The sequence below is a fragment of the Eremothecium gossypii genome, chromosome VI, assembly GCF_000091025.4.
Source record: "Eremothecium gossypii ATCC 10895 chromosome VI, complete sequence".
NCBI classification, from domain to species: domain Eukaryota; kingdom Fungi; phylum Ascomycota; class Saccharomycetes; order Saccharomycetales; family Saccharomycetaceae; genus Eremothecium; species Eremothecium gossypii.
The window spans coordinates 565503-591261 of record NC_005787.5 but is presented as its reverse complement, the minus strand read 5'-3'; the positions used below and the strand labels follow the sequence as shown (position 1 = coordinate 591261).

Sequence of the window (25759 nt, the reverse complement as noted above, 5' to 3'; positions counted from 1 at the left end):
TCGTCTTCGCTCCGCACGCTACCAGCTAAAACTTGTCAATCAACTACTAGAAGTGGACCGAGGTGAAAGAAGTGTAACCGTCCACCCGTTACCCGGGTTAAAAATTTTAGGTTCGCCAAACGAAAATTTTGTGATGATTTGTTAAGCTACCGGGCCGGTAGCGAGCTTCGAATACGGCACGTGACCGAATGACGATATACGATACATGGGGATATAGTGGGTAGCAGGTCTATCATATGAAGTCTAGCCGGTCTAAGAACCTGTCTATGAGCGGTAGGATGCCAGTGTCTGGAGGATAGAGCCCGTGGATGCGACTGCGGATGACATCCTTCGGATGTACTTCGCAGAAGCGACGTAAGACGAGGATTGTCAGTGTCTGACACCAGTCATAGAAACGTGCAGCGTAGGCCGCATTGGCGACAACAAGACGCAAGATAACATCAGTATCTAGGGTAGTAAGACTACCGTCGAGGAAGAGGTGCAGAAGCTTGTGAGCAGATATAACATCAAAGCGCACGAGAATGCTAGTCCGCAAACAAGCAACAGCCTCGTCCATGTAGCGGGTGCGCAGAAGGGTCAAGCCGAGTAGCTGCCACTCAAGTCCACTGTTCTGAAGATCCTGTGTGTGGAGTGGGGAGTTGGCAGAGACACGTAAGTCTTCATATAAGTTGAGAAAGAGCTCATCAAGCCATTTTTCGCAGAGGCGTTTCTGCTTAAGTTCAGGCACCACTGTCGGACTTGTGGAGTGCTCGCTGCGCATGACGAAAATGCGTGCACGAATGTCGAGGAAGCGGTTCCAGCCGATACGTGCGACAATATCCATGAGCAAGCTGTAAACACGCTCATCCCCGCCGGACAGGCGAGTCGAACTAGAATTTCGTTGGAGGACGCCACGGTCCTTGATAGCGTTATTCTCACTCGGAGACACAAATGCCAGTAAGTTGAAGCTATCCGGGCCATATATCGGGCCCAACTTCATGCAGGGCCCGTTCCAGATTTCCTCTATGCATCCTGCAGCTGTAGACGGTCTTGACATAACCGTTCGGCCATATATCATCGTCTGCAGAGCCAAGTGGTTGGAATGTGGAACAGAGTGAGATATATAATTGGTCTCAACGGAATAGAGATCAGAAGTTGGCCCTAGGCTCATCGGTCTCTTGTAGTAATTGGAGTCAATTAGGTCTATCATGGATGCTGCGTAGCCAGGAGTACCTTGAGCTAAGCGTGGCATGCAATTGATCGCTAGTAAGGCTTCATCATACTGTCCAAGCCCGATGTAACATGTCGCTAGTTGCTCCCAAGAAAGGAAGTTATCATGCACAAGAGACGTCGCTTTCTGAGCCAAGGGAAGGGCAAACTCGTAGTCTTCCTTCTGTAGTAGGAACCCGACCTGCACGTTCAATAAGTCGATGGCGTTCTGCAGGTCTCTGTTGTGGAGGGCCGCTATGTTCGGAAGAAAGCGAGTAACCGTGCTGTTCAGAAACTGGACCGCTTTAAGTTCATTTGAATTGCTGCATATTGCAACTTTTGCCTGCATCAGTCTATAAATAAAATCGTTCGCTGGATCGCCTTCTATCAATTGCTGCAAACATTCAATAGCGTATGTGAACAATCCGGGGTTGATAGATAAGAACTTCAGTAGCGCATCGGCCAGGTAGTTCTGCAGACTCGTCACAGACGTGTGCACTGTGAGGTCGACGCCCGTGTCCTTGGCGCGCGGCAAATACTTGCAGAGCAAAAATACCACGTTTTCGGAGTAGCTTCTGCCGTTCTCCGCCCCAATTGGGTACTCTATCAGCCCGGGGACCTTGCGCCGGCGGTCGCTGTTGATCACCATACTCCGAATGCACCCGCTCACAAAAGTCTCCTCCCACAAGCCGTCGCTCATCTGAACCTGCTCATCGGAACCGCAGTCAACCGCGTACACCTGAAACGCCCGCTCCGACTCAAACCGGATCCGCACGTCCACCTTCGAGAACAGGTTCACTGTGCAGAACGTGCAGACCAGGTCGTCTTCGTCCTCTGTATGTTTTCGCCCCAGCCGAAGCGTGTTCATGTACGCGATAGGCATCGCCTCGCTGGATACGTCTAGACCCGTAATGTAGTGGTGTTCCCCAATCTGCACCTGGTGGTATCTGTCATATCCTGTCACATGCACCAAATCCGGAGGCCCCACATCCAGCTGTCCGCTCCCGGAGAGCTTCCGCAGTAGCTTCCATCGTGCCCTTACCGCCTCTCCGAAATGCCTCTCAATTATTCGCGGATGCTCCAGAGTGTTATAACGCCGCCCTGCTTCTGGCGTCCCGGAGTGCGAGCGGTCCACTGAGCTATCATGCAGGGATACCTGCGATCCCATGCTCGCAGAGTGTGCACTCGTACTCCTCCATTGCCAGATCGACATTCTATTCGAATTTAAACTCCAGCTTGAAATTATACACTATGGATCTGAAGCTATAAATCACCAGTCAAAGAACCGAACCACGCCCGCTATCATGTGTATGAGTAGTCATGACAACATATGCTATTAACCCTAATATATCAAATATCGCTCTATACGATCTATCCATATGGGATGTCAACTACTCTGCGGCAGTCAGCACCATGTAAAGGTCGGTGGTTTGCTGTTGCATAGCTGCAACCGCTCAACAATGACCTGCTTAGTGGCTATGTACCGGCTGCTTGGCATGTCGGGCAGTAGGACCTGCGACGGGTCTTCTTGAATCGACTGGCGTTCATGGTCATCCTGGGCCTTACGATCCGGAAACTGCGCAAAGTCGACCAGAATACTCCCCTCGGGGACGGATGAGAGGATCATGGGCGATGAGGCAACCGGCAGCTCGTCATTGATGGCGGAGCGGATGATGTTCAGCGGCGGGTTCTGCGCCGGCACGTGCAAGATGTCGTCGAACACAAGGCAGCGGGTGCGGCGCACCAGCTCCAGTGGCCCCTGGCCGGGATGCTTGAGCGTCTCGAGGACGTTGAAGGCCTGGCCTTTGAGCACTGCCCACTGTTTCTTCCACATGCGCTCCTTGAACTCGGTGTCGCGACTGAAGAGCCCGTGGAACTCAAGGTAGGATGTTTCCCACCAGCCCACGCTGCGCAGGATGGGCAGGAAGTGCTCGCGCGTCTCGCGCGTGAAAGGCTGGTTGATGATGTCCAGGGGCAGGTATAGCCAGCCGTAGGGGTAGGAGCGCCACTCGTCGGGGTGTTTCCAGGGGAACGAGAGGCCGTTGTCGATAGCCGCCAGGCGTAGCTGCCAGGCGCCGTCAACCTCGCAGACCTTGATCATCCAGTTGTCCAGGCCGCGGTCCGTGTTCCGCATGATGTAATCCAGGATAATGAGCTTCTCCAGCTGCACGCGCAGCTGGTGCAGCGTGGAGTCGGTCCACGAGAAACCTCCACCGTCGGCGCCCGAGCGGGCCGCTGACAGCGAGTAAGTGTACGTGCCCGGCAGCGGGTAGCGCTGCAGGAAGACGTCTGCGCCGACGTAGCCGTCGAGAAACAGCTGGAAGGAGCCGATTTTGCGCTGCGCGCGGCGGTTCCAGCCGCAGAACCACTTGTCGCGCGAGTCGTAGAAGTTCATCGACTCCAGCACCACCGTGTCCGTCCACGGCACCAGGTTCGTGCGCAGCCGCCGATCCAGCAGCGACGCAGCTGCCTCGCACAGGTAGCCCAGGTTCGGGATCAGGCACGACCGCCCGAAGAAGCACGGGAAGAACGTCCGGTGGAGCCACTTGGTCCATTTGGGCGACAGCGGGCCGTACGGCTCCTCGTCCTTGGGCTTAAATACCCCCAGTACGCTCCCGTCCGTCCCGTATGCAAAGTACGACCCGCTCGACCCGCTCGCGATCCGCTGCAGGTCGATCCCCGCGTCCTTGATCGCCTCCACGCACTCCGACACCACGCACCGGAAATGCTCCAGTCCGCATGCCTCGTCCGCGCCCTCCGCCGCGGCCCCGGCAGACGCCGGCTGGAACACGGAGTACTCGATCTCGTACCGCGGCGTCGCCCGCTCCCGCGCGCCGTGCAGAAGCCCCATCCCGTCGTTCCATAGCCGCCCGATCAGCGACTTGCGCGACCAGGTGTCCATTGACAGGAATGACGGCTGGCGCGACCGCGCCTGCGCCGACACAAGCCGCTCCTGCTCCTCGTCCTGGAACCGCAGCCAGTCGTAGCTGCACTCAGTGACCAGCCCGTTGCGCACCCCCAAATGGTCTGCCTGTGCCGTCTCCATCGGCCTCCCGCAGCTCCCTGCTGTGCTTCCGCACCCTGCTACATAATCCCTCTGCTCGTGTCCGCCCGGCGTGCACCTCCCGCCTCCTCGGCGCCGGCGGTGCCCGTGGCTCGAGAATAGTTCGAGCCCGTGTGGAACCACATTCCGCGGCTGCCCCGCTGTCTACCGGTTTGATTATGTAATGAAAAATACTCATCTGAAACGATGGCTCCGCGCAATCTCCCGTGATCCGTCCTCGAGGACCGTTGAACTGATCGCATCCCTGGCGCGCAAGACAAGCCTACTGGGGGCAGGCCATCAAGGGAATCGCACCCCGCGGCCTCCCACCCCCCTGCCTGGAATACGAGAGGGCCACTGCGTGGCACCCTACGCTTTATTACTACATTATTTGTCATAACGCCTTGGAAAACTTTTGTGCTTGGTAAGCGGCATAGCGGTAAATTTTTTCCTGCAAGACATGATGCCAAATGGATGACGATGAGGGCTTAAATATAGGCAGCGTAAAGCAAGGCGTCCGGACCGCAGAATACTATTGCCCCGAGTAGCAGTGTAGGCCGATGGGACTGCTAACAGTTGGAACGCCGTTGCCGTGGGAGGATTCGCGCCCCCATATCGAACATGTCAAGCGCAACGGAGTTGAGCAGCTCCTGCATGTGCTGCGCGCAGCGTACGAGCGGAACGGCGATCCGCTGATGTGGGGGGATGAGATCGAGTACATGCTTTACCGGTTCCGCAAGGCGCAGAATGACGTGGTGCTGAGCGTGGAGCACGACGGGGTGATCGAGGAGCTGGAGGAGAAGTACGGCGCGACGTGCGCAGAGTGCAACGTGAGCTTCCACCCGGAGTACGGGAGGTACATGGTGGAGGCGACGCCGCGGCGGCCATACCGCGGGCTCGCGGTGGCGGAGGTGGAACGGAACATGGCCGCACGGCGGCACCTGCTGGGAATGGCGCTGGCGCAGACGGAGGTGGTGCCGCTGTCGACCACGGTGTTCGCGCGCATGGGGTGCGAGGACTTCGTGGACCTGCCGGAGCCGTGGGCGCACAAGAACTCGGTCAGCAGGTCGCTCTACCTCCCGGATGAGATCATCAACCGCCACACGCGCTTCCCGACGCTGACGGCGAACATTCGCCTGCGGCGCGGCGAGAAAGTGTGTATAAACGTGCCCATGTTCAAGGATGAACACACGCCGGCGCACGACGACACAGTGTACGAGCGCGCCTGGTTTTCCCAGGAGGACCGCGAGTCGCTGCCGGCGAGCCGTCCGGGACACATCTACATGGATTCCATGGGGTTCGGCATGGGCTGCTCCTGTCTGCAACTGACATTCTCTGCCCCCAATGTCACGATGGCGCGGTACATCTACGACAGCATGGTGCCGCTGTCACCCATCATGCTTGCGTTGTCCGCAGCCTCTCCGTTTTTCAAGGGATGGTTAGCGGAACATGATGTACGCTGGAATGTAATTGCCGGTGCGGTTGACGACCGCACGCCTTATGAGCGAAACGCCGTGCCATTGCTTCCGGACGGGTCGCTCTACGGTGGCATTGAGTCCGGAAAGACATCAGAAACCCAGCGGCTGATCAAATCCCGTTACAGCGTCGTCGACTTGTATCTGGGTGGGAATAAGTTCTTCTCGCCGGAATTGAACAATGTCCCCGTCGCGATCAATAACACCGTCTACAACCGACTACTGGAAAACGAGATCTTCCCTGTTGATGAAAATCTAGCGCGGCATTTTGCGCACCTCTTTGTGCGTGATCCGCTAGTCATTTTCAATGAATCTCTCGACCAGTACAATGACTCAGATATGGGTCACTTCGAGAACATACAGTCGACCAACTGGCAAACAGTCCGGTTCAAGCCGCCGACTCAGGATGCCACGCCGGGAAATATGTCTGTTCCCGGCTGGAGAGTGGAGTTCAGGCCGATGGAAGTCCAGTTAAACGACTTTGAGAATGCTGCGTTCGCAAACTTTGTCTATCTACTTGTGGAATGCATGGTCGAGTTTAAGGACGACATTAATGCCTATGTTCCGATGAACCTTGTCTGGGAGAACATGGACATTGCTCATCAGCGTGATAGTGTTAATAGAAGGCTCTTCTACTGGAAGAATGGCTTCTCCTCAGACATCGAGTATGATACTGAACTTTACACCATGGACGAGATATTCCACAACAAGGAGAATGGACTCTTTCCTCAATTCATTGACCGTATTTTGAGACGCAAGGGATATGTTAAAAAACACTGGAATGAATTGATCAATTCCTCCGGTGATCTGCCGGACCGCCGCAGGCTGTACTACTACCTGAAGCTAGTCTCGGATAGAGCAAAGGGCGAACTACCTACTTCAGCCTCATATCTGCGCCACTTTGTGGTGACACACCCAGAATATGCTCGTGATTCAAGAATAAGCAAGCGAATTGCACACGACTTGATGCAGTCGTCTCTGAGAATCACGAACCTGGACAACAGTGCAGATGATATCATAAGGTATTTCGGCCTCGAGATTGGTAGCTACCTGTTAGAGAATGGGCTCTGAGTTTTTGAAGGCTTATTTGAGAACATCTTCTCGGTTAGTAGCGAATTGTATGTATGTGACAAGGTACACTTAGAGTCTCACATGTTTTAGTATACAATGCTTACTTTTGTACATGTAATATTATCATTTAATATTCTTGAAGTTTGTTGTGAATTGGCACTTTCGAGTAGCTATTCGTGTTACCGTCATTTCGCCTGGAAAATAAAGGATTTCTATCTAAACAAACTTTCTATATACAAACTACAAATCCGCATCTTCTAGGATACCATCCACCCTATCGCTGCTAGCGCGTTCCATGCCCAAATAACTCATATGGAAACTACCTCTTCCTTTAGTCAACATACGTAGCTTGTTCATGTATGAGACCATCTCCTTCAAAGGAACATGCGCCTTGACAATTTTACCCGTCTGTCCCTCTTTATTTAATTTTGCCTGGAAAACGGTGGAATCTGGAGGTAGGTACTGTTTCTCTGCGATGTCGTGGAATAGATGAACATCCTTATCTGTCACCGCAGCATCTGCCCAGTGGTGCTCGTCGTCAATGGATAGAATATTGGCTTTACGGGCACCCGTCAGATCTTGTACAACTGAGCCTAGGTCTTGTTGTTGAACGGTAACCTCCACATTCATTATTGGCTCCAATATGGAGAACGCCGAAGTTGGTAAACTCGTCAGTGCTGATATGATTAAAGGACGCACAGTCAGCAGAATGGATGCAGCTGCTGCGCAGTCTAGCGGTAGCCGCCAGCGTTTAACATGAATCACACACGAGTGTAGAGGAAAGCCTGCGGTTTTACCACCTCTTTGCAAAGCCACTATGCAACACGAGATGATAGAGTTCACGAATGCCTCATATTTCAATGGAAATGGCCAATTGTCTTCGTTAAAGCGTGGGTTTGGATCTATGACAAGATAGTTATTATCGCTTCCCAAGGGGTACCATCCGTTACTGAATAGTACTTTATCTTCTTCATTGTATTGCCGAACTTCGAGTTCGAACGAATATCCATCATCTGTTTCAGAGTGCTTCGTCTCTGTAGCAGTATTAATGGTTTCCTTGTATGAAACTGCTACCTTGCCTACTCTTACAGGCGCCTTAAATTCATTGAGCAGCCGGTCCGCTGCTATTTCCAGGTGCAATTCCCCCATCCCATTCATCACTGTCTGACCAGTCTCCTCATCCCTCACGATTACCAGCGACGGATCCTCTCTCGTTAGCTGCGTCAAGGATTCATCCATAGCCTTTTTGTTCCCAAGAGTTCTCGGTTCTACAGCGGCACTAAAGACAGGTGGTGGTATATCGATCGGGTGTATCCGAAGTGCTAGTTCGGCCTTTTTGAAAGAGCGAATTCCATCTTTAGAGGTACAATGCGCGACAATGGTGTCACCAGTTCTAACGTGGTCCGCCACGTTGGCACCCGCAAGCACACCGATATCACCGGGATGAAGACTCTTGATATCCTCTGCCACATTAGCGTGCATCTTGATCAGCTTTCCCAGTTTAAACTTAACACCTGTACTGGAGTTATAAACAGTATGTCCACTGTTCAATACCCCGGAGTAGACTCTAATAAACACCATGGCTCCCCGAATAGGGTCTGTCGTCACCTTGAAAGCTAACGCCAGGCATAGATTTGCGTTCTTATTGACAAGCAGACCGTTCTTCAGATGGTGCTGTACCGGTAGGTCCTTATTGCTTAACTCTGGAAGTCGTGCCTCTGCCGGAGAGGGCAAGTAATCCACCACAGCGTCTAGCAAGGGTTGTACTCCAATATTCTTGAATGAGGCCCCACAAAGAACAGGAACCGCATACTGCGACAGTGTTGCGCGCCGGATGCTCTCGTTGAGCACTTCTACAGGCACTTTCATGTAGTCGCCGTCCGCTTCGCCAAGGAAATACTCCACGAGTTTTTCGTCCACCTCGCTCAAAGTCTCCACCAATGCCTCCCGCGCGCTCACTAGCTCCTCGTAATGGGCGCACTCCTTGTCAACTGCTTTTGCACTGATCTTGTCCGGGTCCTCCGGGTCCCACTCCAGTAGCTGCCCATTCACAGCGTCCAGCACCCCCACGAAAACCGGGTCGGCGCTGGAATCTCTAGCGGCAAACAGCGGGGTGTTCAAAAGCAGCACCCGTGTCTTCAGCTTGACAATGAGCTCCTTGACAGCCCTGCTGTAGCCTGCACCGACTCGATCCATCTTGTTGATGAAGCACACCTTCGGGATTTCTGCCGCCTGCTTCCACACCTTCTCCGTCTGCGCCTCAACGCCGGCCACCGCGTCGAGGATCGTCACACAGCCGTCCAGAACACGCAGCGACCGGATGACCTCAAACGTGAAGTCTGCATGTCCCGGAGTGTCGATCAAGTTCACGGTGTAGTTGTCCCGCCAATTGAATGAGATGGCGGCGCTCTGAATGGTTATTCCCCGCGACCGTTCCTGCGGCAGGAAGTCCGTTATTGTGTCACCGTGGTCAACATCGCCAATTCGTTTGATTTTACCGCTGTAGTACAGCATTCGTTCTGTCGTTGTCGTCTTTCCCGCATCAATGTGTGCAATAATGCCAATATTGCGAACCCTAGTGATATCCACCCTTTTGGAGTAGCTTCGCAGAAACCTGAGGATCATTTTGGACACTGAAGACACTCTGCCTATGGTCCAGTTGTGAAGTAGCACTGGGCATCTCACCCTTCTTAGAAAAATTTTTGGGCTGGCACCACACGTTCTTAACCTAGTATTGCACCAAGGCATCGGTTTACGAGAAGAAGACAACTACAGGCGGATTGAAATACATACCAAAGCAATGACTGCTGAGTTTAATATCACCAAAACATATCTTAAGTTCTTAGATGATGATAATGAGATGACTATGCCCATTGCGGCCATTGAGGCACTTGTGACAATGCTTAAAGTGAAAAATCCGAGCACTTCTGCAGAGATGATTAATGCTGTAAAGTCGTCGACTTTAGAGCTGACGACATCGATTCCGAACTCCATATCGCTGCAGGCGGGATGTGACATATTCATGCGGTTTGTGCTGCGGAACACACACTTATATGGAGACTGGGAGAGTTGCAAGCAGCACCTGGTTGAGAATGGACAGCTCTTCGTGTCCCGGGCCAAGCGGTCCAGAGACAAGATAGCAAAGATTGGAGTGGACTTCATTACAGACGACGACATTATCCTGGTACATGGGTTTTCGCGGGCGGTGTTCTCGCTGCTGAGCTACACGGCTGAGAAGCTGATTCGCTTCCGGTGTGTCGTGACCGAGGCACGGCCCTCCGGGCAGGGCAAGCAGCTGTATGACCTGCTGCACGCAAAGGGCATCCCGGTGACGATGATCGTGGACAGCGCGGTGGGGTCCATCATACACAAAATCGACAAGGTGCTGGTTGGCGCGGAGGGCGTGGCCGAGTCCGGCGGCATCATAAATCTCGTGGGGACGTACACGGTAGGGGTCCTCGCCAAGAACGCACGCAAGCCATTCTACGTGGTAAGCGAATCGCACAAGTTTGTAAGGATGTTCCCGCTTTCCCCCGACGACTTGCCCATGGAGCGTGACCCGCTGGACTTCTCGCGCAGCGACGAGTCAGAGCAGCTGCTAAGCCCGTCCATCGACTACACCTCGCACGAGCACATTACCGCGCTGATCACAGACCTGGGCGTGCTGACGCCCAGCGCGGTTTCCGAAGAGCTGATCAAAATGTGGTACGACTAAAGCGAATATGTACAGTATGTAACAATTTAAAAGCACGGACAGCCGTCATAAAAGCTTGGCCAGGTAGGTGGCGGCATCCTCCTCGGAAACCAGCGTCTCGCGCGCCTCATCGGATGTCACCTCCGCCAGAAAATTCTCAAAGGTGTCCTCCTTCCATGCAAGCGTCCGAATGGGCTCCTCCTCTGCGATCTTGTGCGCCAGCAGCGAGCCCCCGAGCCGGTTCTGGTTTGCCTCGCTGGAGCTCTTTGCAGACATCGTCACCACTTGCGCGCGCGGGTTGCTGCCCGCGCCGCCGCCCTGCGTGATGGCGTCGTCCTGCTTCCGCTGTTTCTGCTGCTCCTGGTCAATATATTTGAAATACGGCTTCAGCTGTGCTACACGCTCCACCGGCATCAGGTACATCTGTCCGTCATGCATCAGCCCCACGTACTGGCCTGCATTCTCCACGCCCACTCCTCGAAGCGTCTGCACCTGCACGCCGTCCCACTGCTCCTTCGCGCGGTCCTGGTTGAAGAATACGTCTGTGTTCAGCGGCATGTCCAGTTCCAGGACATTGCTTTTCTCCCGATAGCGTACCTCTGCGACCGAAGGATGGTCCTCTATGCGCTTTCCAAGCTTCTGTGACTTATTCAAGTACTGCAGGATATATATCGGGCACGGCCCACGCGTTAGGTTTATGGGGATCTCCTGTACTATTGGGTCTTCTTCATCTTGCTTGGCGCTGGGAACTTCAACCAGTTCTTCTTTGACCTGTGTGAGAGGGGCATCATCCAGCAGCGCATCACCCTCATCTTCGATCACAAAGAGGTTTTTCTCCATTGCTAGTAGTCCTTCGCAGTGCCTGGCTAGTTCTATCGGCCTCCAATCCCAGCTCCGAATGACCGTTGCTTATCCAGAGGAGCACTGTTCTTGATTCAAACGGTTATTACTTTTCCGCAGTGAAAAAATTTCGACCATGCGATGAGATGAGCTTGAGCACACACAAGGTTCGAAGACCAAGGCATAAGCTATCCAGTGTGATATTCTAGCCTTAAACTTGTACTATGAGCGATAATGATGGTCTCATGTTGATGAACTTCACGACCGAGTCCGGGCCGGACAACGCGAGTAGCCACCGCAGAGTAAAGGTTACCGGAGGTAAGTGGAAAGAACGCAGAAAGCTGAAGATGAAGCTCGAGGGGCGGCCTTTGAGACCCAAGCGACCAGCGGCGGCAGTGGAAGAAGCCCCAGCTGCGGCGGTGCCGGAGGGCAGCGCGATAGAGCCTGCGGCGAAAAGGCCGCGAGGCCGCAACGAGCGCGCGCCCAAGGACGTGCCTCCGCAACCCGCGAACGCGCAGGTGGTGTCGTCGCTGTTTACGTCGACACGGGCGATCACGACATCCGTGAATGACCACGAGCGCGCGTCGAACGATGTCGCGCCGTCGAATGCGCCACTGCTGCAGGACACCTTCGAGGCGCTGGGCGTGCGTGGCACGCTTCTGGAGCACCTCACAGGGAAGATGAAGATCCAGAAACCAACCAAGATCCAGAAGATGGCCATTCCGGAGGTGCTGAACGGCAAGGCCGACCTTTTCTTGCACGCGCAGACCGGCTCGGGCAAGACGCTGGCCTTCCTCCTGCCGGTGCTGCAGACCCTCCTCTCGCTGGAGCAGCGGATCGACCGCCACAGCGGCTGTTTTGCGATGATCGTGACACCGACTCGGGAGCTGGCCGCCCAGATCTACGGGGTGATCAGCACCCTGGCTCAGTGCTGCCACTACCTGGTTCCCTGCCTTCTTGTCGGTGGAGAGCGCAAGAAGTCGGAGAAGGCCCGGCTGCGCAAGGGTGCCAACTTCATCGTGGGCACACCGGGGCGTATGCTCGACCATCTGCAGAATACGAAGGTCGCAAGAGAGCAGCTGCCGCACTCGCTCCGCTACCTGATCTTGGACGAGGGAGACAAACTGATGGAACTAGGTTTTGAGGAGACACTGAAGAGCATCCTGGAAATCGTACACTCGGTGGCCTGCGATAACACACGCTTTCCGCGGCTGCCGCAGCGCATCGTCCACGTGCTCTGTAGTGCCACAAGGCAGGGTACCGTTTCCAAGCTGGGCGATATCGCCCTGACCGATCCGAAAGTGATTGCAGCTAGCGACTCTACGACAGACGTCAGCACCGTGCCCGACCAGCTGTTGCAGAAGATCGCCATAGTTCCGCCCAAGCTGAGACTGGTGACGCTCTGCGCGGCGATCAGTGAACTATCCCGCAAGGCGCCCACCGAAACCACCACGCGCACGATCGTTTTTATTTCATGCGCGGACAGCGTCGACTTCCACTACGATGTCTTTTCTGGTCTTGGCGGAAGTCATAGGGATCTCGTACCCGGTACGGTGCGCGAGCTTGCCGCCGGCAGCCGCGCGCTGCCCTGCTTCTCCGCCGACAGCCCGCCAAATACCGTGTTCTACAAGCTGCATGGATCGCTGCCACAGGCCGTGCGTGTTGCGACGCTGCGGCACTTCTCCTCAGACGCTGCGGCAACCCGGGGGAAGCACCTGGTCCTGTTTTGTACCGACGTCGCCTCGCGTGGCTTGGACCTGCCGCGTGTCAGCACTGTCATCGAGATGGACCCGCCCTTCGCGGTCGAGGACCATCTGCATCGTATCGGGCGGACCGCGCGTGCCGGTGTGGCTGGCGAGTCGTTGCTCTTCCTGCTGCCCGGCGAGGAAGAGGGCTACATGGAACACATCCGTGCCCACCACCCTCGTGGCTGGGAGCTGCTTCGCTACGATCGAGACCTACTGGCGCCGGCCTTCGCGGCCCCTGTCGCCCGCTCCGACCGTCCGACCACCGCAACGGACGCCGCCTGGGACAGCAACGCGACAACTTGGCACCTCAACGTCGAGCGCCGTGTGCTCGAAGACCCCTCCGCGAAGGATCTTGCCATCAAGGGCTACACCAGCCATATCCGCGCATACGCAACCCACATCTCTCAGGAAAAGCGCTTCTTCAACGTTCGCTGTCTGCATCTTGGCCACCTGGCGAAAGCCTTTGGACTTCGCGAGCGCCCCAAAGGCATGGCCGCTCATCGCGGGAAGCCTGCTACTCCGAAGCCCAAGCAGGACGATGCCCGCACCAAAATGCTACGTATGGCACGCCAGGCTGTTGCACAAAGCAATAGCGAATTCAATTACTAGCACTAAGTACCCCACCTGCTACATAACCTGCCAGCCACGGCATCAGCTCCCGATAGTCCGTGCTCGACTCACAGCTCCCCTGATGCTCCGACCTCGGGCGCGCTGGCAACTTGGTGGACTGTTGCCCCACAAAATTAGAACCAGGAATTGGATTGGATTGCATACATAATCAGGATCCCTTCTATCGGGGCTGAGGTAATTGCATGTTCCATTGTTGGCGCGCAGGGTCTGTTGGAGAGGACGGCTATATATTTCACAAGGCACTTGTCGAGCTACAGCAGCGTAACATCTCCGAAGACTAAGAAGTCCGTCGCGGGCTTACGGTGGGGCGCAGGAGGATGCAGATTTGGGGACAACAGCATGACCAAACGGATATCTGCAGAGGAGAAGCTGAATCGAAAACCAATCTCGCGCGCATGCGTGTTCTGCCACGAGAAACACCTGCAGTGCGATGTGGGGCGGCCTTGCCAGAACTGCGAGAAGAGGAATATCGGGGAGTCATGCAGGGATAATGTCCGCAAGGTGCGCAAAACGCGAGGAAGGACACCGAGGAGCGGGGTGATGAACTTGCGGAGGGCGCGGCGGGAGCACGAGGATGAGCTGGCCATTGCTACAAAGTCTAGGGGGGCAGGCGAGCCGGGCTCGACAGGTCTACCGCAGGTACCAAGTCTGAGTACGCTGTTCGACGCAAATGTGGATCCGGTGATCGACGAGGAGCTGTTGCCGGCCACGTACGTTGACCCCCTGGGCCCCAGCGACGTGGAACTGCCCACGAGCGGGGCGGAGAGCTTCGGCAGCGTGTGGGCGTCGAGCGAATACACCAAGCTGAACGAGATCCTGGGCTCGCCTGGCATCGAGCGGCCGCGCAAGCACGTGCCCAGCAAGTACGAGCCATTTGCGGTGCCAGCGACGGCAGAGCACTCGCCTAGCCCATCCACGCCAATAGAACTGCTACAGGACCACGCGGGCCTACTTTTCCGCAACACCCTACGGAGACACATCTCTCTGGACACAGCGCAGTCATCCTACCAGGCCAGCACGCAGGATACGCAGGCTTCCACGGTTGCGTCGAGTGTGTCCTGCGAGGGCGCGCAATTTCCCGCAAGTGAAGCTGAGTATACAAGTCCGTATTCATTTCGGCAGCTAGTCAGAAGTCCCGAAGACCTGTACCGACACCAAAATAGCATATTTCCTCATAATTACCGGCAGGCGTATCTTGAGCTTCTGAATATTCTTCGAGCGCGCTTTTTGAGCGCTCAGGATGAAATAGCGAGGGAGGAGGGCCCTAAACAGCTGCATTCCATTGCACAATCAATCAAGACGTATTATGCTCCAATCTTCGTGACGCTCACTTCAAACCTAATCGAGAGCGATCTTAAAATGCACGAGCTCATACTGCAACGCACCCTGTTAGAATACGAGAACATGTCGAAGATGGTTAATTGCATTCCGATGTGTATATGGCGACGCTCGGGAGAGATTTGTTATGTAAGCAACGAGTTTATCTCGCTGACTGGCTTCTCAAGGCGAGAACTGCTGATGCGGCGAAGATTCATCATGGAATTCTTCGATAACCACGGGATTGTCGACTACTTCAAGCTTTTCAATGAATACCTCGCATTTTCCTCTAAGGAGGGGTTTTCGTCCACCTCTGATGGGCAAGCTGTTTTCAGCGAGTGCAATCTTCTAATGGCCAACAACTCTTTCTTGAAATGTGCCTGCATTTGGACGGTTAAACGAGATAGCTTCAACATTCCAATGTTAGTAATGGGCCAATTTCTACCAATATTCGATATGGATCATACGTAGAGTTTAGTGAATATTTTGAGAGATTAGCTCAGCTTATTTAAGCAGCAGCCTGACAAGCGCGGGTGAATCTGCGTGTTGTCATGATTTTATAAAAATGCTAAGATACTCTCCTCTACCGATTTATCATCTGCGCTGTCCAGCTGGACCCGTGAATGTTGCTGTAAGGTTTCCTCAGAGTCCAGATCCTGCTTCGAATCGTCGTCGTCTGCAGGTCCAGGCCCCACGTAAACTGGCTTCCTGAATCTGCTTTTATCCTTTTCGAAGTCCCATGTATTGCCTAGTAATGATTCCTTTTCGGCCTGTTTCTCTGCATTTATTCTTTTTCTGAGTTCCTTGATATCCTGTAGCTCCTCGCGTTCATCAGGATCAGATAATTCGTCTATATCATCTTCTGTTAGTCCCCTTCTTGTGCCGGGAACACGGGATTCCTCAAAGCGCACTTTCCCATCCTTCTCTAACACCAAGTCTAGTTTTATCTTGTCTCTCCTGCCGTTGCGTTCCCGCTCTGATTTTTCCCACTGCCTCAAGTTATGCTGCTGTCTTTTTAATGCCATCGCCTTCTCATATGCCGACCCCCAAATTCCTGCGTCGTTTGACATACTGTAGTCACTGGCAGTATCTATTATTTTAGTCCTCTCTTCGCTAGTGTCTTGAAAGTGCAATAGATTCTCCAAGCGCGCCTGGGCCGCCCTTAGTTCCGGATCGACTTCCTCAGCCTTCAGAATCGAGTCCTCCTCCTGTGACATGTCCTCTGCCCCAAGTACCTGGTTGCGTTTCATTTCACGCTCCCGCTGCCTGTCAAGTTTGTCGAATAGCCTCTCTTGCTCACTGAACATATTTCTCCCCTTTGCGTTCGAAATCTTAAAGACCTTTTCCTTCTTCTTGCCAGTCGAGCCGGTCTCTTGTCTCTTGGCTTTTACCAATTCGCGTTCGCGCTGCAACACCTTCTCTATATCCCGCTGCTGCTGCTTCGGTATCAGCAGCGTCCCACAATAACTGCAGGAATCCATATGAAGACCTTCTCGGCAACATATAATTTTGCCACAGTTCAGGCAATTTGGGGCTAGCTCAAAAAGAGGATGCATAGTGGCCTGGCAGTTGCACTTATATGAGGCATTACCATCACTCCCTGACCCGCGTAGCTCCAGCGCTTTCAAGGCCTCGTCAATTTCTTGAAGAGTATGTAACTTCGAACCCTGTGTTTTGTGCGAAGCAAGCCGTTCCGAAACCGCGATCTCGGCAGCCTCTTCCTGGTCATACTCGGGTGGACAATCAGGCACCACGTCCTCTGTAATATCCGTATCATTGAGCATAATAATGGGCAATTTTCTGCCAGAAGCGTTCCTATTGGCCTTTTCGTCCGCCTCGCTTTGCCCTGCGGTGGAACCAGTAGCTCCGGATAGAGCCTCATTAAACCTAAACACAAATTCGTAGGCCTCGGACGTATGCCCTAATATTTCCAGTAATTCCTCCGCGACTATTTCCAAGTTGCCGTTGGCTCGCGTCAATATAGAACTGCACAGTTCTTTTATTGACACCTCATCCAAGGGCACCAACATAGGGATGCGTTCTACCGCATACCTAGTTGCTGCGGCTTCGTTCATTCTAGGTCTCAGGTGTGCAACAGAGGGTATTTTTCAGATCCGACGTTGTACAGAAGGGAATATAGTTAAATATGGGGCCCAATTTTTAGCTTTCTAGGAGCTCACAAACGGCTAACGATATCCAGCCTGGGCGAGGCTGATGATACGAATGTGTGCAAAGTCTATCTCGTTATGCAGGCCGAAGCTGGAGATTTATTGGAGGATCTTATAGAGTATGCTAAGCAAGTAAGCTATTATGTTGAGAATCATGCAGACATGGTCCCACGGCAGACGCCATCGCCTAATCTTGAATGTGACAGAAGTCGCAAGGGGCCAGCTACCCCCAATGCGCACCAACAGCCGAAGGTTGATGAAGACCGGGATTTACAGCTTGCAAAATGCTCTTTGGTTACATCTCCGGGAGAGATAGGCGATCCTGAGTGGCCTCGCCACAACTGGGAACACCTGCAGAAACATCCGGAAAACGACCTGTGCGTCATCGCCAGCCCGGGGGGTGCCAAAAGAGTGTTTAGTATTGAACATTCTGGGCTCATACTGCGCCCAGTCTCCGGCTCGAGGTCAGAACTATCTGATTTCCGTAGGCCAGGGGCTCTCAGCGAGATTCTGTTCCAGCAGTGGAAGCTCTGGGAGGGCCGACTCACTCACTATGCGCAGGCAGAGCCGCTGGCGCCTACTATAGCATGGAATGGGCTGGCATACCGCTGGCAGGATGGAAGCTACACCGCCACTGGTGTGCCCGACAGTTACAAGGCATATTACGCGCAGTACTGCAAGTATTATAGCAGGCTTGGATACTGCTCCAACAAGCCCTGCAGGTATGTCCACGACAGAAGGAATCGTGGACTCTGTCGCAGTGTTGCAGCCGGACACACATGCGCTACAGGCAGGCAGTGCCCTCTCCTCCATGAGCCGAATGAGTACATTGCCGAGGACTGCCCCGCGTTCCACGCGGGGTCCTGTCCCCACACGCACGGTGCAGTGGACACCTTTGATCGGCAGCGAGCAAACCCGCTGCTGCGTGCTGGCCTCTGCCACCGCGTGCACCGCGCGCCGCCTGCGGCCGCCGACCATCTCTGTAGGCCGTTTGCCTACACCTCCTTTTGCTTTCGGGGCTTGCAGTGCCCCTTCCTGCACCTTAAGCTTTGCCCCGACTTCTACTCCACCGGCACCTGTTTTATCCTGGGTTGCCAGCTCTACCATGAGCTGCCAGAGCCCTATTGCCGCCCAGCTAGCCTTGCCGCGTTGGAGCCTGCCATGTACCTGCTCCCCCCGTGGGGGCAGTCCGCCACGACACCGCTGCCAAGCGTCTGGTACGGCCTACGGTCCTTGCAGCAGAGCCTAGATGAGGCGGGTGCCGCACAAGCCTTAGCAAGGCTGGGGGCTGTCGCACTGCAGGCGTCTGGCAACAGCCACCGCGAAGAAGCGTGCTCAACAGATGTATCTACAGATTACTCCAGTGCGGACAGTTTGCATATAAACTCAGATGTAGAATGCAACAACGAAGACTTTGTAAGACTCTAGACAGCAGCCACATGCCCCATCATCCGTACTGATCTTAGTATTTAGCCGCGGGCTAACCCTAAGTGGCTGACACATATGTGCTGTAGGCCGGGTAACAGCAAAGGTGCACCTATATAAAGGCCGGGTCTGAGAATGGCTTTCTCTTTTTCTTGATTCTTCTTAAAAAACCATCATCAGTAGTGGTTAATACTATCTCAAGATAATATTAATTACATTTTCCTAGAAACCTATCATCCATTATTTGATCTTTTGCTGTGTGCGCATGTTCGCATGTGCATGCACGAGTTGATACTGGGGTCAAGTAGTGGATGCGATTTTAACCCATAGCTGAGCGGGTTCTGACCGGCCCCAAACAAGCCGGGCACAGTTCCCACTTCGTTTCGGTTTCTTAGATTAAAACTGCTATGGGAGGGTCTAGATTTGGCCGGCTACGGCCGGACGGTCTGGAAGACGCATGTGTGCAGACGGCGGCTAGCACCCGTCGAGTTGCGCTCTGTTGTGCCCTCTCCCATGCCAGGACATTTTACTGCTCGTAGTTTGTAGCTTTGGCATAGAAGCTGCTGTAGAGGGCATCGCCGGAGTGTGTATTATGACTATTTACTGAGGAGCCCAGGCGTGCTGCCCACGCGGTATGCTAGGAGTGGCTCTGCTTAGTTTTGCGGGCCGGGCTGCTGGTCCTGCGGGTGCGCGCTTGCGCCCTTGTCCGCTTGTTCTCGTTGCGCCAGCTCCCACTTTAGACGCTCCGCGGCGCGGTAGATCTTGCTCTGCAGATAGAACGACCCGCCCTTCTCCTTGTCGTTGATGTCGAACAGATACTTGAAGCGCTGTTCCACCTTGTCGAGGTTCATTTCGGGACCGTTTTCTTCGATGTTGAGGATTTTACAACTCTCGTCAAGCGTAATGCCACCGTACTCGTTGGTCATACCCCCCTGCGAACGTGCAGCGGAGCTGGTCCCTTGCTTTGCCATTTGAGCTGCGGTCTGCTTATAAGCCTCTGTGAATGCACGTCCGAAGACGCGCGCGCCGGTGAATATAACTTGAACTAGAACACGGTGTGCCATGGTATCGGCGCGGATAGCTACAGAGACTGCGGGGGAGAGCGAACAGGGCAAGGACCACGATGGACGGAAGAAGACCTTGGGTCTTGGGAATGGTACAAATCAAAAATTTTCATATGTAACTACATACGAAAGGTGATCGGAGCGAACCCGACTCAGCGTCAGCGACGTCTGCTTATAAAGGAGGGCATTGACATTAAACATTACTAGTAGTGCTATAAACGATTGGACAAATAAATGAAGGTATGCTAAAAAGCATTATTGGATCTCTGAATATTGCCGGGGTCCAGGTCATGTCGGCTTCACTTTTTTCTTATAATCTGCAAAGCTGAGCTTCTTCTTGCTGTTCTGGACACCGGATCCCGCGTTGGCCGCTGCAGGGCCTGCCACTGCGTTGACGACAGCGCCAACTGAGACTGCTTCGGCTAGGGGAGACACGCTGACGGGCACATGATGAGCTGTTGCTTCAACCGAGGTAGGGACGTTGGCCACGGGCGTATCGGACCGCTCGCTGGACGGACGCGGCAGGTCTACTGAAGGGGCAGGCTTTGGAGCAGAGGCTGAAATTTGTACCTCAACCGGTATAGCCAACGCCTGTAGATCGGTTATGTTCGTTTCGGAGTAGTTGGCAGGGCTGCTCAGCAGTTTGATAGGCGAGCCAGAGAGCACAGAGGATGCGCGTTGCTCGAGATACTTCCCCAATAGCCTCCATTTGTATGGTTGTGCATCTTTAGCGTTACCGTTGAGCGGCTTGTGTCCGCTGTCAACTGTTTCAGGCTTTAGAGAGCTTGGGGGCTTTGTAACCATGAAGCTCGTGTTTCGTTCGCCTTTTCCACGGGAACTCAAGAAGTTCAGCTTTGTAGCGTTGAGCTTTACAAGCACTTCGTGTGCGCGAGCGGAGTTAGTGATTGCCTCGTGGGCCAAGGATGACAATATTGGCGTCTGTCTTCTGTTCTGGACCTTGCCCTTCTGCAAAATCTCGTTAAGCTTGTAACGGTTATTCATCTTGGATTTCACGGATCTATAGAGGGTCTGCGAGAACTTCTTCACCTTTAGTAGGTGGCAATCTCTATTGTTACTGCCACAGGCGCAGTCGCAGATACTCAAAACTGTGTCCACTGAGTGGATAAGCAAGTATTTCTCAGGTTCAGCTATGGACTCAACGGCAGCACCATTGATCACCCTCCAAATTGGATGCCGTAAGTCCCAATCCCATTTAATATGCAATTCTTCGCCCCTTTCGAGATCACGCAAGGCCTTGAGGACAAATTTCACGCTCTTATTTGTTTTAACATCTGAGGCTTGCCGGTCATCGGCGGGCATTTTGATCGTGACGAGCTCCACATTGGGATAGCATGACCTACGCAAATACCGTGTAAGGTTACCGCACAGCCTGGCATCGATGTATATCGGCCAATGAGGATGAAAAAGCACCTTCGGGTTAGGAATGCCCAGTAAGCGATAGTTATTCCGAGGGTCCTCCAGGTATTTCCGTTGGAAATCGACCTCGCCAAGGAACTCCGCAATAAGGGTATCCTTTGCACACGGCTGCTGGGAGTAGACTCCAAGCTTCGGAAAACCGTGAAAGACTCGAGAATGTGAGGGCTCCGAATAAGCCCTGATTTCCAAAGGCAGTGGCTTAAAGGTTCTCTTGTTGTACGGAGTTACCCAGTCGTCATCGCTGTGTCTGTCAAGAAACATGACCACATATTTGTCTTTGATGTCATATGTGTCCAGGGGTAGGTAAACCGCAGGGTACGCCTCCTTAGCGTTCATAAAGGGCTGTTTGTTTGAGAGCTCGGCAGCTGCCACAGATGGCGAATGAGATACAGGCGTGGTATTAGAAACGTCATTCCCCTCGCTAGCAGGGGTGTCGATCGCACCTGCAGAGTGCTCCTTTACAGGCTTGTCTTCTGCTGATGCGCCGCGCCTGCGTCTCCTGTTATTCTTGATGCGTTCCTGTTGCTTGCGCTTGGCGGCCTTGACGTCGATATTGCGTGGACTGCAGACCTTGCACAGGAAGTCGTCGGGAGCCGCGCTCTCATCTTCAATACCGTAGCACGTCGCATGTTGCCATCTGTAACAATGGTCGCATTGTATCGTAAAGCCGTCGTCATCGTTGTACCCACAAACACACGTAATAATGCCCTCATCGGGATCCACAATATAGGAGTCGGACACGGGCCATTCTTCCCGCGCCGACCAGCTGCCGCGACTCTCTGGCTTCACGCTGGAGAGGCTTGATTGGCGTTGCCTGTCTGGTCGCTGCGCCTCGTCGCGCGTCCGCTTCACTGGAAACGGCACTTCCGCCGCCGCCGCCAGGGCCGCTGCCGCGACCTTGCCCTTGTTCGACGCGCTAGACGACGTGCTGCTCGTGCGCGAGTGCCGCCGCGAGCTATCTCCGGCAGCGGACGCCGGCTCCGGCTCCAGTAGCGCCACCAAGGCCGGCCCGGGCGACTTCAGCGGCGCGTCAGCCGACGCTGGAGGCTCGCCAGACCCCTCGCGCGTGCTGCCCGCCGCTTGCCTCTGCTGCTCCGCCCCCGCCGCGCGCGTCGCGCGGCCCCCTCCGTGGTTGCTCTTCGAAAACATCAGCAGTGTCGAGGCGTCCTCCAGGAGCGACTGCTCCTCCGGGTGGTACGCTGCGCTGTCCGAGTTCGTGCTGGGCCGCATCCTGCCTGTTACTCGCTGGCAGTCTGCTTCAACCGCCCAGACGTTCAAAATACCCTAGCTTATATCCTGCTGCCACGCCCAATTCTCACCTCGTCCTGACGATGTGTGTGCTACGTCAGCTATCGCTGTGCGGGCCGTTATGCAAGTTAGCCTAATTCGCAACCGCGAGAAATACAGCACAATTTCCTTGCGATTTCACTGCCAAACCGCCTCTGCAGTTCTCTTCAACCCGGTTGCCCTGTTGATCTCAGCCGGGAAGTATAGCAGCAGTCTGCTCCACTCGTGCAGTTTTTTAAGACAGCGGAGATCAAACAGACGGCTGGCACATTGATGGGCAGTGGAGCCCGACTCGCTACGATAAATGCTATGCCACGGTCTCGTATAATTACGTACATGGTCATTCCCTGCCTGCAAGGTTACGAAGTTGTGCACAGCGCCGGCCGTAGTGCTCTGTTGCGCTGTCACCAGCTTTTGCCAGGCACAAGGCGTTCGAGCGCTGCTACAGACCAGGCCGTATTCTACGGTGCGCATAGTGTTCGTGATACGAGCGCAGGCTCTGCGCAGAGGAATGGGAAATATCGCTTTCAAACGTCGTTTATACGGCGGGGCTCGTGCTGGGCGTAATACCGACGGTGGTGTGTAGGTGGCGTATACGAGGAAATACAGCCGCACGGGATCACGCGATGCCCTGGCGCGGCGCCCGCAGTGGACGACTAGGCCACTGCAAAGAGGGGAAGTACAGATGATGATAATAATGATAAATAGAGTAATATACGGAGCAAACGAGATCTGCGGTCAGAAACTCAAGCCATCTTCAAAGCTGTGGTTTGGGGTAGGCTCGTGGCGGACCTGTGCGGGGGGGAGGATGTCGTGCTGCGGGATTGTGGTGGGCTCCATGATGAAGTCGCGAGGTATTTGGCTGTGTGAGTCGGTGGAGGCGTCGTCAATGGACATTTCGTCGATTGCGTGGCAGTTCTGATGCGTCGATTCGTGTATGTAGTTGCGAGCCAGCGGCTCAATGTTCTCGCGCTGGGTGGCGCCGGCACCGCCCTGATTCACTGCATTCTTGTACATCAGGATGAAGCTGACGTCTTCGTCCTCCGGGTCGTCGTCGTCGCCATCCTCGTCTAGTTCTATGTTTTCGGTCGTGCCAAATATGTCGTCATATAGAGGCTGTTCCTCGGCCAGCGGCGGGGGCTCCTGGTATAGTTCGATGTTGGCGGATATCTCCTTGGTGAGCTCTTCTGGCCCCGATAGGGTGGAGTCTGAGGCAGCGCGCCCATCACCCACGTTGCGGAAGTTGCTTTTATCATTGTCATTATCATCATGTTGGCCGTTGTGATTGGTGATGGTGGTCGTAGTGGTCGCAGGCGTGGGGGTGGTCGTGGTGGTCGTGGTGGTCGTGGTCGGGGTAGGGGTGTTATTATTATTATTAGTATTATTATTTGTGGGATTAGTTTTGTTAGTGTTTGTTTGGGTGATGGCAGTGTTGACGGCGTGGGTGTTGTTGGTGGGGTTTCGGCCGTTGCCACTGTGGTTGCTGCTACCGCTCTGCTGGTTGAGGTTTTGACCGTAGTTATTGTAGCTGGGACCGTGCTGGGTGCCGCTGTTGTTGTTCCTGTTTAGGTAGTTGTTGATGTTGTGGTTGCTGTGGCCCAGCTGGTTGGCGGCACAGTTGCCGCTGTTGCTGTTGCTGGCGTTAGGTTTCGCCTTATCTGCCGAGGTCTCTTTCAGGAACTCTCGGAAGCTGAGCTGGGGCTCCTCCTTGTTGAAGCTGAGCAAGTTTGCCAGTGTGCGCTTTATGGGGATCGGGTGCGCTAGAGATTCCACATCGTTCTCGTCGTTGGTTTCCCGTTTTCGATTCACCGGCCCACCAGTCCGCGTTGTCTTCTTCGTGGTTGCAGCCGTCATATTCGTCGTCATAGTCGTGGTCGTCGTAGTCGTAGCGTTGTTGCTACCGTTACTGTTATTGCTATTGTGGTTATTGGCATTGTCGTTGAAGATCAGACGACGATGCTGCAATCCGGATGAGGGCAGAAGACCTGCGAACATCAGAGCCGACTGCGCCGTAGACAGAGGAGGCTGTTTCGTCTCCTGCACGATGGTGCCCGCGAAATAAGGCATTTGTGACAAATCTTCGACCGTGGCTCTATCATCTGGGTTCCACACCAAGCATGCTCTTACAACGTCGCATAGAGACTCCAACTGTGGGTTGCACATGACCCAGGAAATATCCTTGCCCTCGACGTACGGGAACTTGAGATTTAGCCTTGAAGCCAAGTGTTCGGCCTGCAGCCATGCACCACCATGTGGTACGTACCCGGAGATCTTAGATTCATGGCAGGGATGTGGTGTCCCTAGCAACTCCAAGATTTTCCAGATTTGGTCCATCTCGTCCGCCCCGGGAAATAAAGGTTTGAACGTGGCCACCTCAACGGCAACACAGCCAAACGCCCATATATCGAGTGGCCGGGAATATGAACCCTGACGTAAGAGGATTTCCGGCGACCGGTACCAGCGCGTTGAGACATACGCTGTGTAAGGAGACTTGTTAGTCACATGGCGCGCAAGTCCGTAGTCGGCGATTTTGACGACGTAGTTGTCGGGATAGTGGCCAGCACTGATCCATTCCTTGCTATAGTAACGGTTTGCAGGCGAAATCAAGATATTCTCGGGCTTGATGTCGCGGTGATAAAAGTTATGTGCATGTATGTGCCGGATGCCTGAGAGTATCTGCGATAATATGGACCGAAGCGTAGGGAGTGAAAAAACTCGGCGTTTGCGGCACTTCATTAGCTGGTAGATGTTCTGCTCCATGCACTCCATCACAATGTGGAGCTGGTATAGTGAGTCGTCGATGAACAACTCGTAGATCTGAACAAGGTGCGCGTGCGCCGGGATCTGGAGGATGAACTTGATCTCGCGCACCCGCGTGTAGTCGTTCAAGGTCGGCAAGCGCGTCATCATGGTCTTGATCGCCACGAGACCCTTGTTCTTGTTGTTCCAGTTTTCCTCGCGGATCGTCGGGATGATCGACTGGTCCATGAGCGTGCCCTCCTTGCCGTTAATCTGCGAGATCTCGAACTGCGCCTTTGCCAACGTCACCGACCCGAACGACCCGTTGCCCAACTCCTGGATCAACTTGTACCGCCCCTCCACCGGTTTCAACGGGATGTAGAAAGGCGGGTTGTTTACATCTGGCGGAACGCCCATAGCCTCAGCCTGCTCCCGATGCCCTTTCTTCGAGTAGTACTTCATGAATAGGTTGCTGCTCGTTTAAACCCGTACTGTTATCGCTTCTGGCCAACCTCTCACTCACTCTATCTCTCTGCGCTTCTGAGCCCAATGCTGAAAAAAAGTGGTTCCCTATAACCTCCAGGCCTGTTCGCTTCTTGCCCCCTTATATATTCCTGATATAGTCCGTAAGAA

General features: G+C 54.1%; 13 protein-coding genes and 1 non-coding gene across 14 annotated transcripts; 6 read left to right on the top strand and 8 right to left on the bottom strand.

Annotated features, from left to right (window-relative positions):
- Positions 1-232: 232 nt before the first annotated feature.
- CHS6 (Chs6p) lies at positions 233-2401 on the bottom strand (the record flags this gene model as incomplete). Its single annotated transcript, NM_210989.1, has 1 exon — positions 233-2401. The coding sequence occupies one exon, from the start codon at positions 2399-2401 to the stop codon at positions 233-235; it is 2169 nt and encodes a 722-aa protein (NP_985635.1).
- A 192-nt stretch (positions 2402-2593) lies between these two features.
- Positions 2594-4234, bottom strand: LSB6 (1-phosphatidylinositol 4-kinase LSB6; the record flags this gene model as incomplete). Its single annotated transcript, NM_210988.2, has 1 exon — positions 2594-4234. The coding sequence occupies one exon, from the start codon at positions 4232-4234 to the stop codon at positions 2594-2596; it is 1641 nt and encodes a 546-aa protein (NP_985634.2).
- Positions 4235-4791: 557 nt separating this feature from the next.
- On the top strand, positions 4792-6777 carry GSH1 (glutamate--cysteine ligase; the record flags this gene model as incomplete). Its single annotated transcript, NM_210987.2, has 1 exon — positions 4792-6777. One exon carries the CDS (start codon positions 4792-4794, stop codon positions 6775-6777), a length of 1986 nt encoding a protein of 661 aa, NP_985633.1.
- Positions 6778-7017: 240 nt separating this feature from the next.
- Positions 7018-9525, bottom strand: MEF2 (mitochondrial elongation factor MEF2; the record flags this gene model as incomplete). The annotated part of the gene is made up of 1 exon (NM_210986.1): positions 7018-9525. The coding sequence occupies one exon, from the start codon at positions 9523-9525 to the stop codon at positions 7018-7020; it is 2508 nt and encodes an 835-aa protein (NP_985632.1).
- Positions 9526-9577: 52 nt separating this feature from the next.
- On the top strand, positions 9578-10492 carry GCN3 (translation initiation factor eIF2B subunit alpha; the record flags this gene model as incomplete). The annotated part of the gene is made up of 1 exon (NM_210985.2): positions 9578-10492. One exon carries the CDS (start codon positions 9578-9580, stop codon positions 10490-10492), a length of 915 nt encoding a protein of 304 aa, NP_985631.2.
- A 45-nt stretch (positions 10493-10537) lies between these two features.
- On the bottom strand, positions 10538-11311 carry RPC37 (DNA-directed RNA polymerase III subunit C37; the record flags this gene model as incomplete). Its single annotated transcript, NM_210984.1, has 1 exon — positions 10538-11311. One exon carries the CDS (start codon positions 11309-11311, stop codon positions 10538-10540), a length of 774 nt encoding a protein of 257 aa, NP_985630.1.
- Positions 11312-11535: 224 nt separating this feature from the next.
- On the top strand, positions 11536-13668 carry DBP7 (putative ATP-dependent RNA helicase; the record flags this gene model as incomplete). Its single annotated transcript, NM_210983.1, has 1 exon — positions 11536-13668. The coding sequence occupies one exon, from the start codon at positions 11536-11538 to the stop codon at positions 13666-13668; it is 2133 nt and encodes a 710-aa protein (NP_985629.1).
- A 360-nt stretch (positions 13669-14028) lies between these two features.
- Positions 14029-15477, top strand: GSM1 (Gsm1p; the record flags this gene model as incomplete). Its single annotated transcript, NM_210982.2, has 1 exon — positions 14029-15477. One exon carries the CDS (start codon positions 14029-14031, stop codon positions 15475-15477), a length of 1449 nt encoding a protein of 482 aa, NP_985628.1.
- Positions 15478-15563: 86 nt separating this feature from the next.
- Positions 15564-17081, bottom strand: RQT4 (Rqt4p; the record flags this gene model as incomplete). The annotated part of the gene is made up of 1 exon (NM_210981.2): positions 15564-17081. The coding sequence occupies one exon, from the start codon at positions 17079-17081 to the stop codon at positions 15564-15566; it is 1518 nt and encodes a 505-aa protein (NP_985627.1).
- Positions 17082-17252: 171 nt separating this feature from the next.
- On the top strand, positions 17253-18602 carry AGOS_AFR079C (AFR079Cp; the record flags this gene model as incomplete). The annotated part of the gene is made up of 1 exon (NM_210980.1): positions 17253-18602. The coding sequence occupies one exon, from the start codon at positions 17253-17255 to the stop codon at positions 18600-18602; it is 1350 nt and encodes a 449-aa protein (NP_985626.1).
- A 169-nt stretch (positions 18603-18771) lies between these two features.
- Positions 18772-19012, top strand: AGOS_AgSNR37. Its single transcript, NR_149380.1, has one exon. It is a non-coding gene; the product is annotated as an AgSNR37 (small nuclear RNA).
- A 240-nt stretch (positions 19013-19252) lies between these two features.
- Positions 19253-19663, bottom strand: PAM16 (import motor complex subunit PAM16; the record flags this gene model as incomplete). Its single annotated transcript, NM_210979.2, has 1 exon — positions 19253-19663. The coding sequence occupies one exon, from the start codon at positions 19661-19663 to the stop codon at positions 19253-19255; it is 411 nt and encodes a 136-aa protein (NP_985625.2).
- A 288-nt stretch (positions 19664-19951) lies between these two features.
- AGOS_AFR077W (AFR077Wp) lies at positions 19952-22330 on the bottom strand (the record flags this gene model as incomplete). The annotated part of the gene is made up of 1 exon (NM_210978.2): positions 19952-22330. One exon carries the CDS (start codon positions 22328-22330, stop codon positions 19952-19954), a length of 2379 nt encoding a protein of 792 aa, NP_985624.2.
- Positions 22331-23125: 795 nt separating this feature from the next.
- Positions 23126-25588, bottom strand: IME2 (protein kinase IME2; the record flags this gene model as incomplete). Its single annotated transcript, NM_210977.1, has 1 exon — positions 23126-25588. The coding sequence occupies one exon, from the start codon at positions 25586-25588 to the stop codon at positions 23126-23128; it is 2463 nt and encodes an 820-aa protein (NP_985623.1).
- Between the last annotated feature and the right edge of the window lie 171 nt (positions 25589-25759).